General features: G+C 43.8%; 1 protein-coding gene across 2 annotated transcripts in view; it reads right to left on the minus strand.

The window, feature by feature from the left end:
- The window catches only part of PTPN1 (protein tyrosine phosphatase non-receptor type 1), a 96,568-nt gene extending 83,061 nt beyond the window's left edge, over positions 1–13,507 (minus strand). The window contains exon 1 of one of the 2 annotated variants that reach the window (XM_044298270.1): positions 13,372–13,507. In XM_044298270.1, coding sequence (XP_044154205.1) covers positions 13,372–13,434 — 63 coding nt within the window. In that variant the 5' untranslated portion in view covers positions 13,435–13,507. Of the gene's footprint in view, positions 1–13,322 lie in introns of both variants that reach the window. The other variant, XM_044298271.1, reaches the window with a different exon arrangement.
- Between the last annotated feature and the right edge of the window lie 729 nt (positions 13,508–14,236).

Genomic DNA, 14,236 nt, shown 5'->3' on the forward strand with positions numbered 1-14,236 from the left:
AGGTCTGGTTGCTGAGCATACACTGTAGCAATCATTAGGCATCCATGCACTCTCCCCTGACTCTCCTGCCATACACATATACTTGGTTTGGCCAAGTGTGTATACGCTTTCAATAAAGAGAGAGGAGAAAACCGCTGCCATACACCTCTGGTGGCTGCTCTTCTCCTGGGAGAACAAAGCAATCGGGTGTTAAAATTCAAAGCACCCGATCATTTGTACGGACATCAAATCGGAGACTCCCCAAACACCCGACCGTGTCTGTTTTGCGGATCGCATATCATACAGCAGCTGTGTGCACACCGCATCAAGGTGCAGGCTGCATGGTGCTCCATCCGCATCAAGGTGCAGGCTGCATGGTGCTCCATCCGCATCAAGGTGCAGGCTGCATGGTGCTCCATCGTTTGCGTCACGACCAAACGGACCCAGAAGCACATGTCAGCCAATAATAGCCTATGGTGTATGATGGGCTTCAGATAACTCAGGTCTTCAACTCAAAGCAAAATAAGGGTACATTCACACAAAAATACAGATGACGTCCACGCTGCATCTTTTTTTTTTTTTTTGCGGACCCATTGACTTCAAATGGGTCCATGGTTTGCATTTGCAGCCAAGAATAGGGCATGTTCTATCTTTTGCGGAACAGACATATGAATGCAAAAATTACATGGATATCATCAGTATTTTGTAGATCCATGTTTTGCAGACTGCAAAATACATACGGTTGTGCGAATGTACCCTTGGTTTTCCAGCAAAAAAATAAATGGTGGTAGCTGGCTCACTGATCCCTTTCGTTGCCAGAGTTCACGTTGCTCACCACTTCCATTTCCAATGCTTGGATATCCCCCCTCAGACAATCACTGGATGCAGTGCAGACCCATGTAGCATCAGAACGGCAGCAATGGGAGTGAGTGAGGAGAGTATCCATTCAATTCTTAACCCACCCTGAGCCCATTGCCATAATAGTTTCACCCTGGACAACCCCGTTAAACAGATTATAGTAAAGCTAATACAGGTGAAACTCGAAAAATTAGAAGATCGTGCAAAGTTCATTTATTTCAGTAATGCAACTTAAAAGGTGAAACTAACATATGAGACTCATTACATGCAAAGTGGGATATTTCAAGCCTTTATTTGTTATAATTTGGATGATTATGGTTTATAGCTTTTGAAACCCCCAAAGTCACAATCTCCGGTACCCTTTGCTCAGGGGGTATGGATTAATTAGCTGACTAGAGTGTGATACTTTGAGCCCAGAATATTGAACCTTTTCACAATATTCTAATTTTAAGTTGCATTACTGAAATAAATGAAGTTTTGCAAGATATTCAAATTTTTCGAGTTTGACCTGGATTAGTTTTGGCTCCTTTAAAGAGGTTGTGTCACTTCAGCAAATGGCATTTATTATGCAGAGAAAGTTAATACAAGGCACTTACTAATGTATTGTTATTATCCATATTGCCTTCTTTGCTGGCTGGATTCATTTTTCCATCACATTATACACTGCTCATTTCCACAGTTACGAGCATGAGCGGTGGCCTGTACCCTATACGAAAAAGTGCCGGCCTCTCTGGTGGCTGAGGCCCGGGGAGCTCACATAGGCTAGTGCCTTTTCCTATAGTGTGCAAGCATGACCACTGTTTCAGCTTTCATGCCCCCACTCTTTATCATGTACTGTAATACGGATCATCTCCTGGTGTAGCAGTGCAATCATAGAGATCCAATTTCCTGTACGATACCACGAGGAACGTTGCATCATCAGCAATGTCGACAATGTGGAACACCAGACTGCAACATTACTACGTAATAGCAGCGTGAAGGGTCATCACCAGTATCCGGTGTGTGACCACACAAGGATGGCAACAACGGATCCCCTGCAGAAGGGGAAGTCTCCTGATCATGTTCAAGGTACAGTCATAACTGTGCAATGCTCAGTGGCAGGATATATATACAGACGTGGACAAAATTGTTGGTACCCTTTGGTCAATGAAAGAAAAAGTCACAATGGTCACAGAAATAACTTTAATCTGACAAAAGTAATAATAAATTAAAATTCTATAAATGTTAACCAATGAAAGTCAGACATTGTTTTTCAACCATGCTTCAACAGAATTATGTAAAAAAATAAACTCATGAAACAGGCATGGACAAAAATGATGGTACCCCTAGAAAACACAGAACATAATGTGACCAAAGGGACATGTTAATTCAAGGTGTGTCCACTAATTAGCATCACAGGTGTCTACAACCTTGTAATCAGCCATTGGGCCTATATATATGGCTCCAGGTAATCACTGTGTTGTTTGGTGATATGGTGTGTACCACACTCGACATGGACCAGAGGAAGCAAATGAAAGAGCTGTCTCAAGAGATCAGAAAGAAAATTATAGACAAGCATGTTAAAGGTAAAGGCTATAAGACCATCTCCAAGCAACTAGATGTTCCTGTGAGTACAGTTGCACATATTATTCATAAGTTTAAGATCCATGGGACTGTAGCCAACCTCCCTGGACGTGGCCGCAGGAGGAAAATTGATGACAAATCTAAGAGACGGATAATCCGAATGGTAACAAAAGAGCCTAGAAAGACTTCTAAAGAGATTCAAGGTGAACTTCATGCTCAAGGAACATCAGTGTCAGATCGCACCATCCGTCGTTGTTTGAGCCAAAGTGGACTACATGGGAGACGACCAAGGAGGACACCATTGTTGAAAACGAATCATAAAAAAGCAAGACTGGAATATGCCAAACTACATGTTGACAAGCCACAAAGCTTCTGGGAGAATGTCCTGTGGACAGATGAGACAAAAATCGAAGTTTTTGCCAAGGCACATCAGCTGTATGTTCACAGACGAAAAAATGAAGCATATCAAGAAAAGAACACTGTCCCTACTGTGAAACATGGAGGAGGCTCTGTTATGTTCTGGGGCTGCTTTGCTGCGTCTGGCACAGGGTGTCTTGAATCTGTGCAGGGTACAATGAAATCTCAAGACTATCAAGGAATTCTAGAGAGAAATGTACTAGCCAGTGTCAGAAAGCTTGGTCTCAGTCGCAGGTCATGGGTCTTGCAACAGGACAATGACCCAAAACACACCGCTAAAAACACCCAAGAATGGCTAAGAGGAAAAAATTGGACTATTCTAAAGTGGCCTTCTATGAGCCCTGACCTCAATCCTATTGAGCATCTTTGGAAGGAGCTGAAACATGCAGTCTGGAAAAGGCACCCTTCAAACCGGACACAACTGGAGCAGTTTGCTCATGAGGAGTGGGCCAAAATACCTGCTGAGAGGTGCAGATGTCTCATTGACAGTTACAGGAAGCGTTTGATTGCAGTGATTGCCTCAAAAGGTTGCGCAACAAAATATTAAGTTAGGGGTACCATCATTTTTGTCCATGCCTGTTTCATGAGTTTATTTTTTTACATAATTCTGTTGAAGCATGGTTGAAAAACAATGTCTGACTTTCATTGGTTAACATTTATAGAATTTTAATTTATTATTACTTTTGTCAGATTAAAGTTATTTCTGTGACCATTGTGACTTTTTCTTTCATTGACCAAAGGGTACCAACAATTTTGTCCACGTCTGTATATATATATATATATATATATATATATATATATATATATATATAAATATAATAAACAAATACACCGCAGCACTTCCTATAGGTGAAAATAGTGGGATCCTTTTATTCACCCATGCAACGTTTCGGTCGGTGTATTTATTTATTCTATTGATCATCACTTTGGTTAAGTGCAATACCGCTGGCACCCATCGCTACAAAGCTGCTTCACAAGGTGTGCTGCCCTGAACTCCCTACTAATATATATCAATCATCTGTCGTGTCAAAAAAATCATGTGATTGCCAAACATCAAAATCCCCACTAAATCCCAGCTTCATTTTATACCATATGTTCTTTCTTCTGTGATCTTCCCCTATTCCATATACAATTCCACTGCACTGGATGGAGCTAATAAATGTTCATTCTGAGCCTCCTAGTTCATAAATAAAAATCGTGAACTAATGTGCAGTACAGCACAGATTGAAAAGGTAATTCGGGCTCTGCGGAAAGCTGGGTGGCGGTCCTTATGGGCACCATAATCACAGTCATTATTGGTTATCACAGAGATAATATTCAAATAGCCGAATGAGGCTTCGTTCCCATCACCGTTAGGAGATCTGGCAAGCTGTTTCGGCAAAGAGCAGCCTGCCGGATCCTCCATTTCACAGTCGGATCCCCATTGACTGCAATAAGGTCCGGCGGTGATCTGGCTGCCTTCTGCCATAAATGTCAGGTATTGGTGGGACAACAGCTGGATCTCCAAAATGAAAATGTAAACACAGGCTAAACTATTGACTGAAGGAAATAGTTTTTATGCTACCTGCACACAAATTTCTGTGTATTCATGTGTGTTTCTGCACCAGATCCACGTGTTGTTTACGGATTTTGATATGGATTTGGCGCAATTTTGCCGCAGATCTCACCCTTCCATTGATAAGGGTGAAATCAGCACCAAATATTGCTCAAAAACTGACATACTACGGATTTCAAAGTCCACATAGTAGGTCACTTTCCACACACAAGAAAAAAGCAACTTGTACGTGAGATTTGTCTAAAAACATGCGTAATCTGCATCATGTGCGAGTAACTTTAAAGTATACTTATGAGTGATCAGAGGGTGAAATCTTGCGCCTTTGTACCCCATGACAATACTTCCTGGTAAATCTGCATTATCATAGGGACTCTGGAGCAGAAAGTGATGTTATAGAAGTATAGGCACCAAAGCTCTTCTGACAGGAGGTCTGGACCTTTAACCACTGATAAACTTGGCACAAACCAGTTAATCACCCTAGGAGAACCAAACTGCATAAATAAGATACCATGTGCCACATACACAAATAATGAGCAGCTGCGGACAATGTTCCCGTACGGGAGCAGCAGAGCGCTGCAGCACGAGGAACTCACCTGGGACACACAGTCAATACCAGCCATTAATAGACTGGGCCATATCTCAGCTGAACATCCCAAGTAGCACTGAGGGGAGACCTCAATGGGGCCGTAACTCGACCGACCGGAATCACTGTCACAGTCGTGCTGAGTAAAATCCATTAAAGAAAATCAATGTCACAGCGCAAGCGCAGGACGAGTGCAATCAATGAAAAGATAGTCAATAACCGAGATGTAAAAACTAAGCCCACCCAAAAAGAGGAGCAAAACTATGTAAAAATGGTCCAACACACAACACATCTGAGGCGTGTACCCCATGATCTTATACAATGGGCAGATATCAACGACAACAAAACCGAGTCGGCCCTCTAAATACCCCTTGAAGGGTCAGACTGAAGAGGCTTCAGTGTCATGTGACCTGCCCTCAGTATGGACTAGAGCAGGCATGTCCAAACTGCGGCCCTCCAGCTGTTGCAAAACTACAACTCCCAGCATGCCTGGATAGCTTACAGCTATTAGGGCATGCTGGGAGTTGTCGTTTTGCAACAGCTGGAGGGCCGCAGATTGGACATGCCTGGACTAGAGACAGTGCAGCGAAATAGCTGTCATGTGACCTCAATGATTCCCTAGGGGTGTAAAAGCTGTAGGCTTTCAAGAACTGTGACGGTGTTGGAATTTTTGTTAAGGTTGCATAAAGTTTTACCCCTTAGGCTACATTAACATGACGTATGTGTTTTGCGGTCTGCGAAACACAGATCCGCAAAAAATATAGATAACGTCCATTGGGAATCCGTATTGCATCTGTTTTTTTGCGGATCCATTGTAACAACGCCTAACCGTGTCTGAAAAACGGACAAGTTCTATCTTTTTTTGCGGGGCTATGGAACGGACATACGGATGTCGACAGCAGACGGACCCATTGAAATGAATGGATACACATCCTATCCGAAAACAAACAAAAAAAAAAAAAAACCACACATAACGGACACGGAAACAAAATATGTTCATAAGCATGAGGCTAGGGCTGCAGTTAACGATTATTTCAGTAATCGAGTATTCTACCAATAATTTTTTTTTACGATTAATCAAGTACTCTAATAAGAAGAAATGAATTAATAGAGTTTTCTTTTATAAAAACACATCAGACCCCGTGCCATCAGTTCCCAACACCCTTCGTTCCCCCTGTGCGATCAACTCCACTATCCCCCTGTGCCATCAGCTCACCCTCCCCCCCCCGTGCCTTCAGCTCCACTCTACCTCATGGGGCCACAAGGTGACATTATACTGTATGAGGCGGCTGGGGACAAGGTGACATTATACTACATGGGGAGGATTATACTGGGGTGGCTGAGGCCAAGGAGACATTATACTGCATGGGGTGGGGCAAATGGTGACATTATACTGCAAGGGTCAACACCCCCCCCCCCCCAATACAATATCTGTTCAGTGTCTGCATGGCATAAATAGCTGAGCGCTTGCTGGGCTTTGTAGTGCACTTAAGACCACAGGTTACTTCTTTAACTATAGCTTATTGTATGATGCAAACACAAAGCATCACCTACCTCGGGCAGTAACAGTGACAACCCCATGACAGCAGCTAGGGCCCACACAGCACACAGGGTGATGCACTGCAGGTAGTCACCAGTCCCACTAATGTACAGCAAGCCACACTAACCAGAAACCACTACACTAACTGGCTGTGCTAAGCCCCGCCACCAATCCATTTATAGCCAATCAGCATTCGTCTTACCACTAAGGCTACTTTCACACTAGCGTTCGATCGGATCCGTTCTGAACGGATCCGATCATAATAATGCAGACGGAGGCTCCGTTCAGAACGGATCCGTCTGCATTATATTAGCATATAAAAGCTAAGTGTGAAAATAGCCTCGGACGGATCCGTCCAGACTTTCAATGTAAAGTCAATGGGGGACGGATCCGCTTGAAGATTGAGCCATATTGTGGCATCTTCAAACGGATCCGTCCCCATTGACTTACATTGTAAGTCTGGACGGATCCGCACGCCTCCGCACGGCCAGGCGGACACCCGAACGCTGCAAGCAGCGTTCAGCTGTCCGCCTGTCCGTGCGGAGGCGAGCGGAGCGGAGGCTGAACGCCGCCAGACTGATGCAGTCTGAGCGGATCCGCATCCATTCAGACTGCATCAGGGCTGGACGGAAGCGTTCGGGTCCACTCGTGAGCCCCTTCAAACGGAGCTCACGAGCGGACAGCCGAACGCTAGTGTGAAAGTAGCCTAACCAGTCAGTGGGCCTGTTATGTCTGCTCTCACATGAGGTATATATATGAGAGAAGCACTGGGATTGGCTGAGAGCAGCTGCCTGAGGGATTGTCATACTGGTATGGAGAGTGTCGGCTGCAATCGCTTCAATCCCACTCTGTGGTCCCGTGACACAAACGAATCCAATTTCTTGTGTCGAATTACTCGATTTAAATGCAGCCCTACATGAAGCCTTAGTGAAATACTGGCTGCACAACACAATATTAGGCTACATTCACACGACCGCGTGTATTTTGCAGTTCACAAAATATACGGATGACGTCCATGTGACATCTGTGTTGCATCAGTTTTTTTGCAGATCCATTGTAACAATGCCCATCCTTGTCAGCAAAATGGACAAGAATAGGACATGCTCTACATTTTTTGCGGGGCTACGGAATGGACATACAGATGCGGATAGCACACAGCGAGCTGTCCGCATTTTTTGTGGACCCATTATAATAAATGGGTTCTCATCCAATCCGGAAAAAAACAAAAAAAAACGGAGCGGACACCAAAACAAAATACATTTATGTGAATGCAGCCTGGTCAGGAGCAAGGGACATACTGACAACTCATTAAAGGGGTTATCCCATCATAATGATCACTGTTAAATCTGTTAATGATTTGACAGTGATCATTTTTGTAAATATACTTTATTAACAAATTCCCACCGATTAGGATAAAATTCATCCCCACTTACCTTATTGTTGTGACTCGGTCTCCCCTGTTTACGACCACCGCTCCTCTCCAAAATACCGATGGTCGCGCTTGCCCAGAAGACTCCTTCTTTTCTCCCGGCCGGGCCGCTCGCTGTCCTGAACGTGCATGCGCGACGGTGACTTCTTCCCGGCCAGAATAGTACAGAGCTGCGAACGCGCACGCCGGCTCTGTACTATACTGGCCAGAAATAAGTCACCATGGGGCATGCGCGGCGGCGTGCACGTTCAGTCCAGCGCGCGGCCCGGCCGGGAGAAGACTTCAATCAAGATGAAGCCCGCCCCCAGCCAGAATCCAGGAAGTGAACGCACGGTGGCAGCAGGTAAGTATAAAAACGCAAAGTGGGATAACCCCTTTAACCTATAGGAGGGGCCTCCAAACTGTGGGTGCCCAATGACACTACTACTTGTGCATGTCCTTGTTGCCTATTGCTGAATTTTGCATAGGCTGTGACCTGCCTATGTCGCTGCTAGCATGTGAAGGGTTAACCAGCCGGTCACCTGAGATTACTTGATGTGTGGTAGAGTCGGCCGGATGCCTCAACAAAAGAGGCAAAGGGATCCTGATGTGCACAGACCTTCAGGGGAGATGATGAATGGAGATGACAAAGTATCTGATGACAAAACACAAGAAACAATACCGGACTCCACACGGGGCGACGGACCAACACCGCCACTGACCTCACTCACTCCCAGTAATATACTGGATTGTAGGAAAATTCAGTCTACACCAGTACACGGCCAAAGACAAGTTAGGCTAGTTTCACACTAGCGTTCGTCGGTCCGCTCGTGAGCTCCGTTTGAAGGAGCTCACGAGCGGACCCGAACGCCTCCGTCCAGCCCTGATGCAGTCTGAATGGAGCCGATCCGCTCAGACTGCATCAGTCTGGCGGCGTTCAGCCTCCGCTCCGCTCGCCTCCGCACGGACAGGCGGACAGCTGAACGCTGCTTGCAGCGTTCAGCTGTCCGCCTGGCCGTGCGGAGGCGAGCGGATCCGTTCAGACTTACAATGTAAGTCAATGGAAACGGATCCGCTTGAAGAGGTCACCATATGGCTCAATCTTCAAGCGGATCCGTCCCCCATTGACTTTACATTGAAAGTCTGAACGGATCCGCTCAGGCATCTTGCGCACTTAGAAAATTTTCTAAGTTATTAATGCAGACGGATCCGTACTGAACGGAGCCCCCGTCTGCATTAATATGATCAGATCCGTTCAGAACGGATCCGATCAAGCGCTAGTGTGAAAGTAGCCTTATACAAACACAGACCAAAGATGTTAGCTGTTACAACATAAACCCCTCTAAATAAGCAGCGGACAATGAAAAAAACATGATACAATATCAACACTCAATGTTGGAAGAATGATTATATGCTCCGGAGATGTGAGGTAGTAACATTATTCTACACTCAGAATAGCGTGTGATGTAATATGGCAATTATACGCTCAGCCCAGCAAATAACATACGCTCAGGACAGTGTGTGACGTAATATTATTATAAGCTTAGGATGGCACGTGTGACATAATACCATATGCACAGGATGGTACGTCACGTAATAACACTATTATATACTCAGGGCAGTAAGTGACATAATAAAATAGCATTCTCAGGACTGTGAGACATCACATTATTGTACAGTATATAACGCAACAACGTGATTAGACACTGAGAATGGAGTGTGACATTATTATACATATAATAACATTATTACACATGAAGGACAGTGTGTGATATAACAATATTATATATTTCAACGTGTGACATTATTATATATTTCAGACAGTGTGTAACGTAATATTATTATATATTTTGCAGTGTGTGACATCATAACATTCTTATATATTTAGGATGGTGTGGGACAATAGCATTAGTATACCGGGTGCTGTAGTGGAGACCTTATGTAGAACCAAATCACTAACTATACCGACGTCCACACACAAATATTAAATCGGGATGATGCCACCAAGACATCACTGTTCTGACTGATCAGGAGGAGACTAACCTCTAGTGATCAATTATACACTACTCAACATTGAAATTGTAACACCAAGAAGGACAAGCCGTAAGGTTATGCAAATCGAGGAAGTACTAGGTGTCGCTAAGATCTGCAGATGATCAAATTTTCAAGCACCTAGCTCCAATCTGCATCATCTGCGAGGGGCATAAAAAGCATATCAAAAGCAAAGTTTTTTAGGCACATGAAACCTCAATATTCAGATTAGGTCATGTGGGATGACTGTACGATGCCTCCCGTTTGTTGACGTGCCAGTTATCGCCACTTGTCACAGACCGAGAATGACAGAAACCTTGAATTAAGAGACCTTGGTTTATCACTATGGCAGAATGCTATGTACCTAGGCCGAGATGTCAGCACTGCTTAACTTTTCAGGTCCCAGTAACAGCAAGAAGGTGCACAGAGGGGAACCTCTATGATGGATCATCTGATTAGAAGAATGGCGCTTAGTGATCCATTCTGTGCTGCAAGTGATCCTAGGCCTAGGGCAGCAAACATTGTCTAAACCAGGCATGCTCAACCTGCGGCCCTCCAGCTGTTGCAAAACTACAACTTCCAGCATGCCCGAACATCCTACAGGTATCAGCCTACAGCAGGGCATTGTGGGAGTTGTAGTTTTACAACAGCTGGAGGGCCGCAGGTTGAGCATGCCTGGTCTAAACAAACCACCAGAAGGCATTATGCTCAACACTGGATATGAGCCAGACGTCCAGATACAGTTTTTCCACTGACTTTGCGCCACTGATCGCAAAGGCTGACAAGACAGCTATGGGGGCTGAAATGGAGGTCTGTCCTCTTCAGCGATGGTCCCATTTTTGTCTCAAATGCAATGATAGCTGGTCTGGAGACCACATGCACAACGCCATGAAGAGTCCTTCACAAGGGAACGTCTCACCTGCCCTACTCCCAGGATTAAGGCGTAGCCTAAACCCCTCCAGTCTTCATTTCAGGTACACTAACAGCTAGTGTTACAATGATTTGGTCATGGAAGCAGTGGCACAGTCATTTCTCCAAAGTGTGCCAGCCCAGGAGCCATTTTCAGCAGGACAACGCCAGGCTTCATGTTGATTGTGTTACTGTGAGCAGCATTTGTGGCCTAAACATGCTACCATGGCCTGCAGTGTATACGAACTTGTTTCCCATCCATTTACATCTGGGACGTAATTTGTCAGCATTTGCAAAGGGAGCTGCCAGCAGCAGATCTTGATGATTAGCGTGCCCAACTGCATTCAGAGTGGCAGATCATACCTCAGACAACCATTAAAAACCTCAATAATAGCATGCCAGGTGTGCAAATGCCTGTATTTCTGTATGTCGAACTCATATTCTGCACTGAACAAATGAAGATGCTTTGAGTACTTTTGTTTCCATTTTTTAGCACTTGCATATCATTAACATGTCTATGGATCATGTGATTTCCGTAACTCCACAACCTTTCCTTTTTGGCGTTGCAATTTCAGCATTGTAGAGTAATATACAATAATTTCTCCTTACAACTGGAGGTTTAAAATTGCATTATCACTGCAAGGGTCCATTCACAAGTCCGTAGCGTGTTTTGCGGATCCGCAAAACACAGACACCGGCAATGTGCGTTTCGCATTTTGCGGACCGCACATCGCCGGCACTAATAGAATATGCCTATTCCAAGAATAGGACATTTTCTATTTTTTTCGTGAACGGAATTGCGGGCCCGGAAATGTAGGTCCGCAATTCCGTATCCGGGCAGCCCCATAGGAATGAATGGGTCCGCAATTCCGTTCTACAATATGCGGAACTAAATTACGGACCTGTGAATGGGGCCTTAATCAAGCGCATTTAATAATCCGCCACCTACCAGATCCCGCTACTGAATGATACTATAATAACACTCCAGTTATATCAGTGGATAATATAACAATAATGTGTGCCATAAAAACCACTGTTACAGTATAAGGAGACCAGTAGCAGTGTGTGAGAACGTTATTACAGTAACTGTGCCTTACATAACTTTACAGTACACTATCAGCGTGTGAATGTTTTTACAGTACACCACGAATGTGGAAAATGCTGTAATAACAGAATGATGTGTGTTATAAAAACAGCGTTATTACGGCACATTATCAGCATTGCAGTTCACCAAAAGTACGAGATTGTTATTGCAGTAAACTATTTAAACTAGCCCATCAGCCTGTGATATAACATTTTCCCAATACATCAGTGTGCAATATAAATACGGTTATGTCAGTACGTTCTCAGTATGCTGTGTGTTATTACTCTGCATTAAGTGTGTGCAGTACTACAAGTGTGTGGGCTTGAAATGAAGTTATAACAGCAGTGTGTAATAGAATTATCTTAGTGCGTTATATGCATGTGGTATAAGGACCATGTAAAACTATACTGTTATTATGGTGTAATGAGACCAGTGTATGATATTATACCATTACAGTATATTTCCAGCGTGTTGTAAGACGCTATTACAGAACATTTCCAGTCTCTCATTATACCACTACCACCGTGCATCCCCAATGTGTGACCTTAAACCGTTATTACAGTAAATTGTCAGGGTGTGATATTATACCACTATTACAGTACACTGTCAATAATATTACACTTATTACAGTGCATGCAGTATATATCGGTACAATGTGTCATGTTATACGATGATTACATTATATTTATATTTGTGTCATTATGCCATTATTACAGGGCGCTATAAGTGTTATATTACATAACATTTGTAGTCTGTGTTAGTATACCATCATTACATATCCGGGGTGTGATATTATAACATTAGTACAGTACATTTCCAGTCTGTGATATTATACCATTATTACAGCACACTCAGTCTGTAACTATGCACAGTTACAGTATATTTCCAGTATGATAAACCATTACAGTATATTTCCAGTATGTGACATTACTATTATACATTTCCAGTGTTACATTATTACAATAAATGTCCATGTGTGATACTATACCATTATTATAGTACATATGCAGTGTGCAGTTATTACAGTACACTTCCAGTGTGATATGCTACCTATATATCTCCAGTGTGTAATATTATACCATCACAGTACATTTCCACTTCAGTCCTATTACACTGTTACTACGTTTCCAGTGTGTGATATTGTACAATTAATACAGTACAATAACAGCGATATTATTACTGTTAACACAGGTCACTGTCATGGTGTAACACTTATTATAGTTCCTGCAGTCGGTGAGATTCCGGTACAGTGTGTGCTGTGTGAATACTACATAACTACAGGGGGTACCGATGTGTGACATGTGGGGATTGGACGTGGGCATCATCTAGCTGCAGGGTGATTGACAGCTGTCAGTCATTAACCCCTTCTTGTCAGTGGAGGAATGTGTAACATACCAGGTGCAGTGGGAACGTCATGTGACTGCCAGGCCCCAGGCCTCCTCACCTGGTACACGGAGTTCCAGCTGTTGTTCCTGTCCGCCTCCTGGAACTCCCGCTCTATGTCCATTTCTGGCCGCTATGGGTCCGATCCGGCCGCCGCCTGACACCACTGCACGCAGCCGGAAGCGCGCACTCCCACCTCCCCGGTCACCACAACATCACTTCCGCCCGTGCCACAACCAATCTGAGCTGGGCGCGGGGGGAGTTACGTACCCGGATGTGGCGGCGGCCTGAAGGGAGCTGTAGTGACTGATCTGCCCGGTAACTGCTCAACCGTCTATGGAACCGTGGCGGCCACGAGATGTCGGTGTACTGTAGTAGTAAAGCAACACCTCTACACAAACATGTATATATATATATATATATACTAAGGAAAAATTACTTCATATACATATGTATACTGAGAAAAGAGTACCTGAGACATATATGTATATATACTGAGGAGATTGTACCTCACACAGACATGTATATATACTGAGGAGAATGTACCTCACACACACACACACATATATATATATATACTGAGGAGAATGTACCTCACACATATATGTATATATACTGAGGAGAATGTACCTCACACGTATATATACAGAGGAGAATGTACCTCACACATATATGTATATATACTGAGGAGAATGTACCTCACACATATATGTATATATACTGAGGAGAATGTACCTCACACATATATGTATATATACTGAGGAGAATGTACCTCACACGTATATATATACAGAGGAGAATGTACCTCACCGTACCTCACACATATATGTATATATACAGAGGAGAATGTACCTCACACATATATGTATATATACTAAGGAGAATGTTCCTCACACATATATGTATATATACTAAGGAGAATGTTC

Source organism: Bufo gargarizans, chromosome 6 (assembly GCF_014858855.1).
Source record: "Bufo gargarizans isolate SCDJY-AF-19 chromosome 6, ASM1485885v1, whole genome shotgun sequence".
Lineage (NCBI taxonomy): Eukaryota > Metazoa > Chordata > Amphibia > Anura > Bufonidae > Bufo > Bufo gargarizans.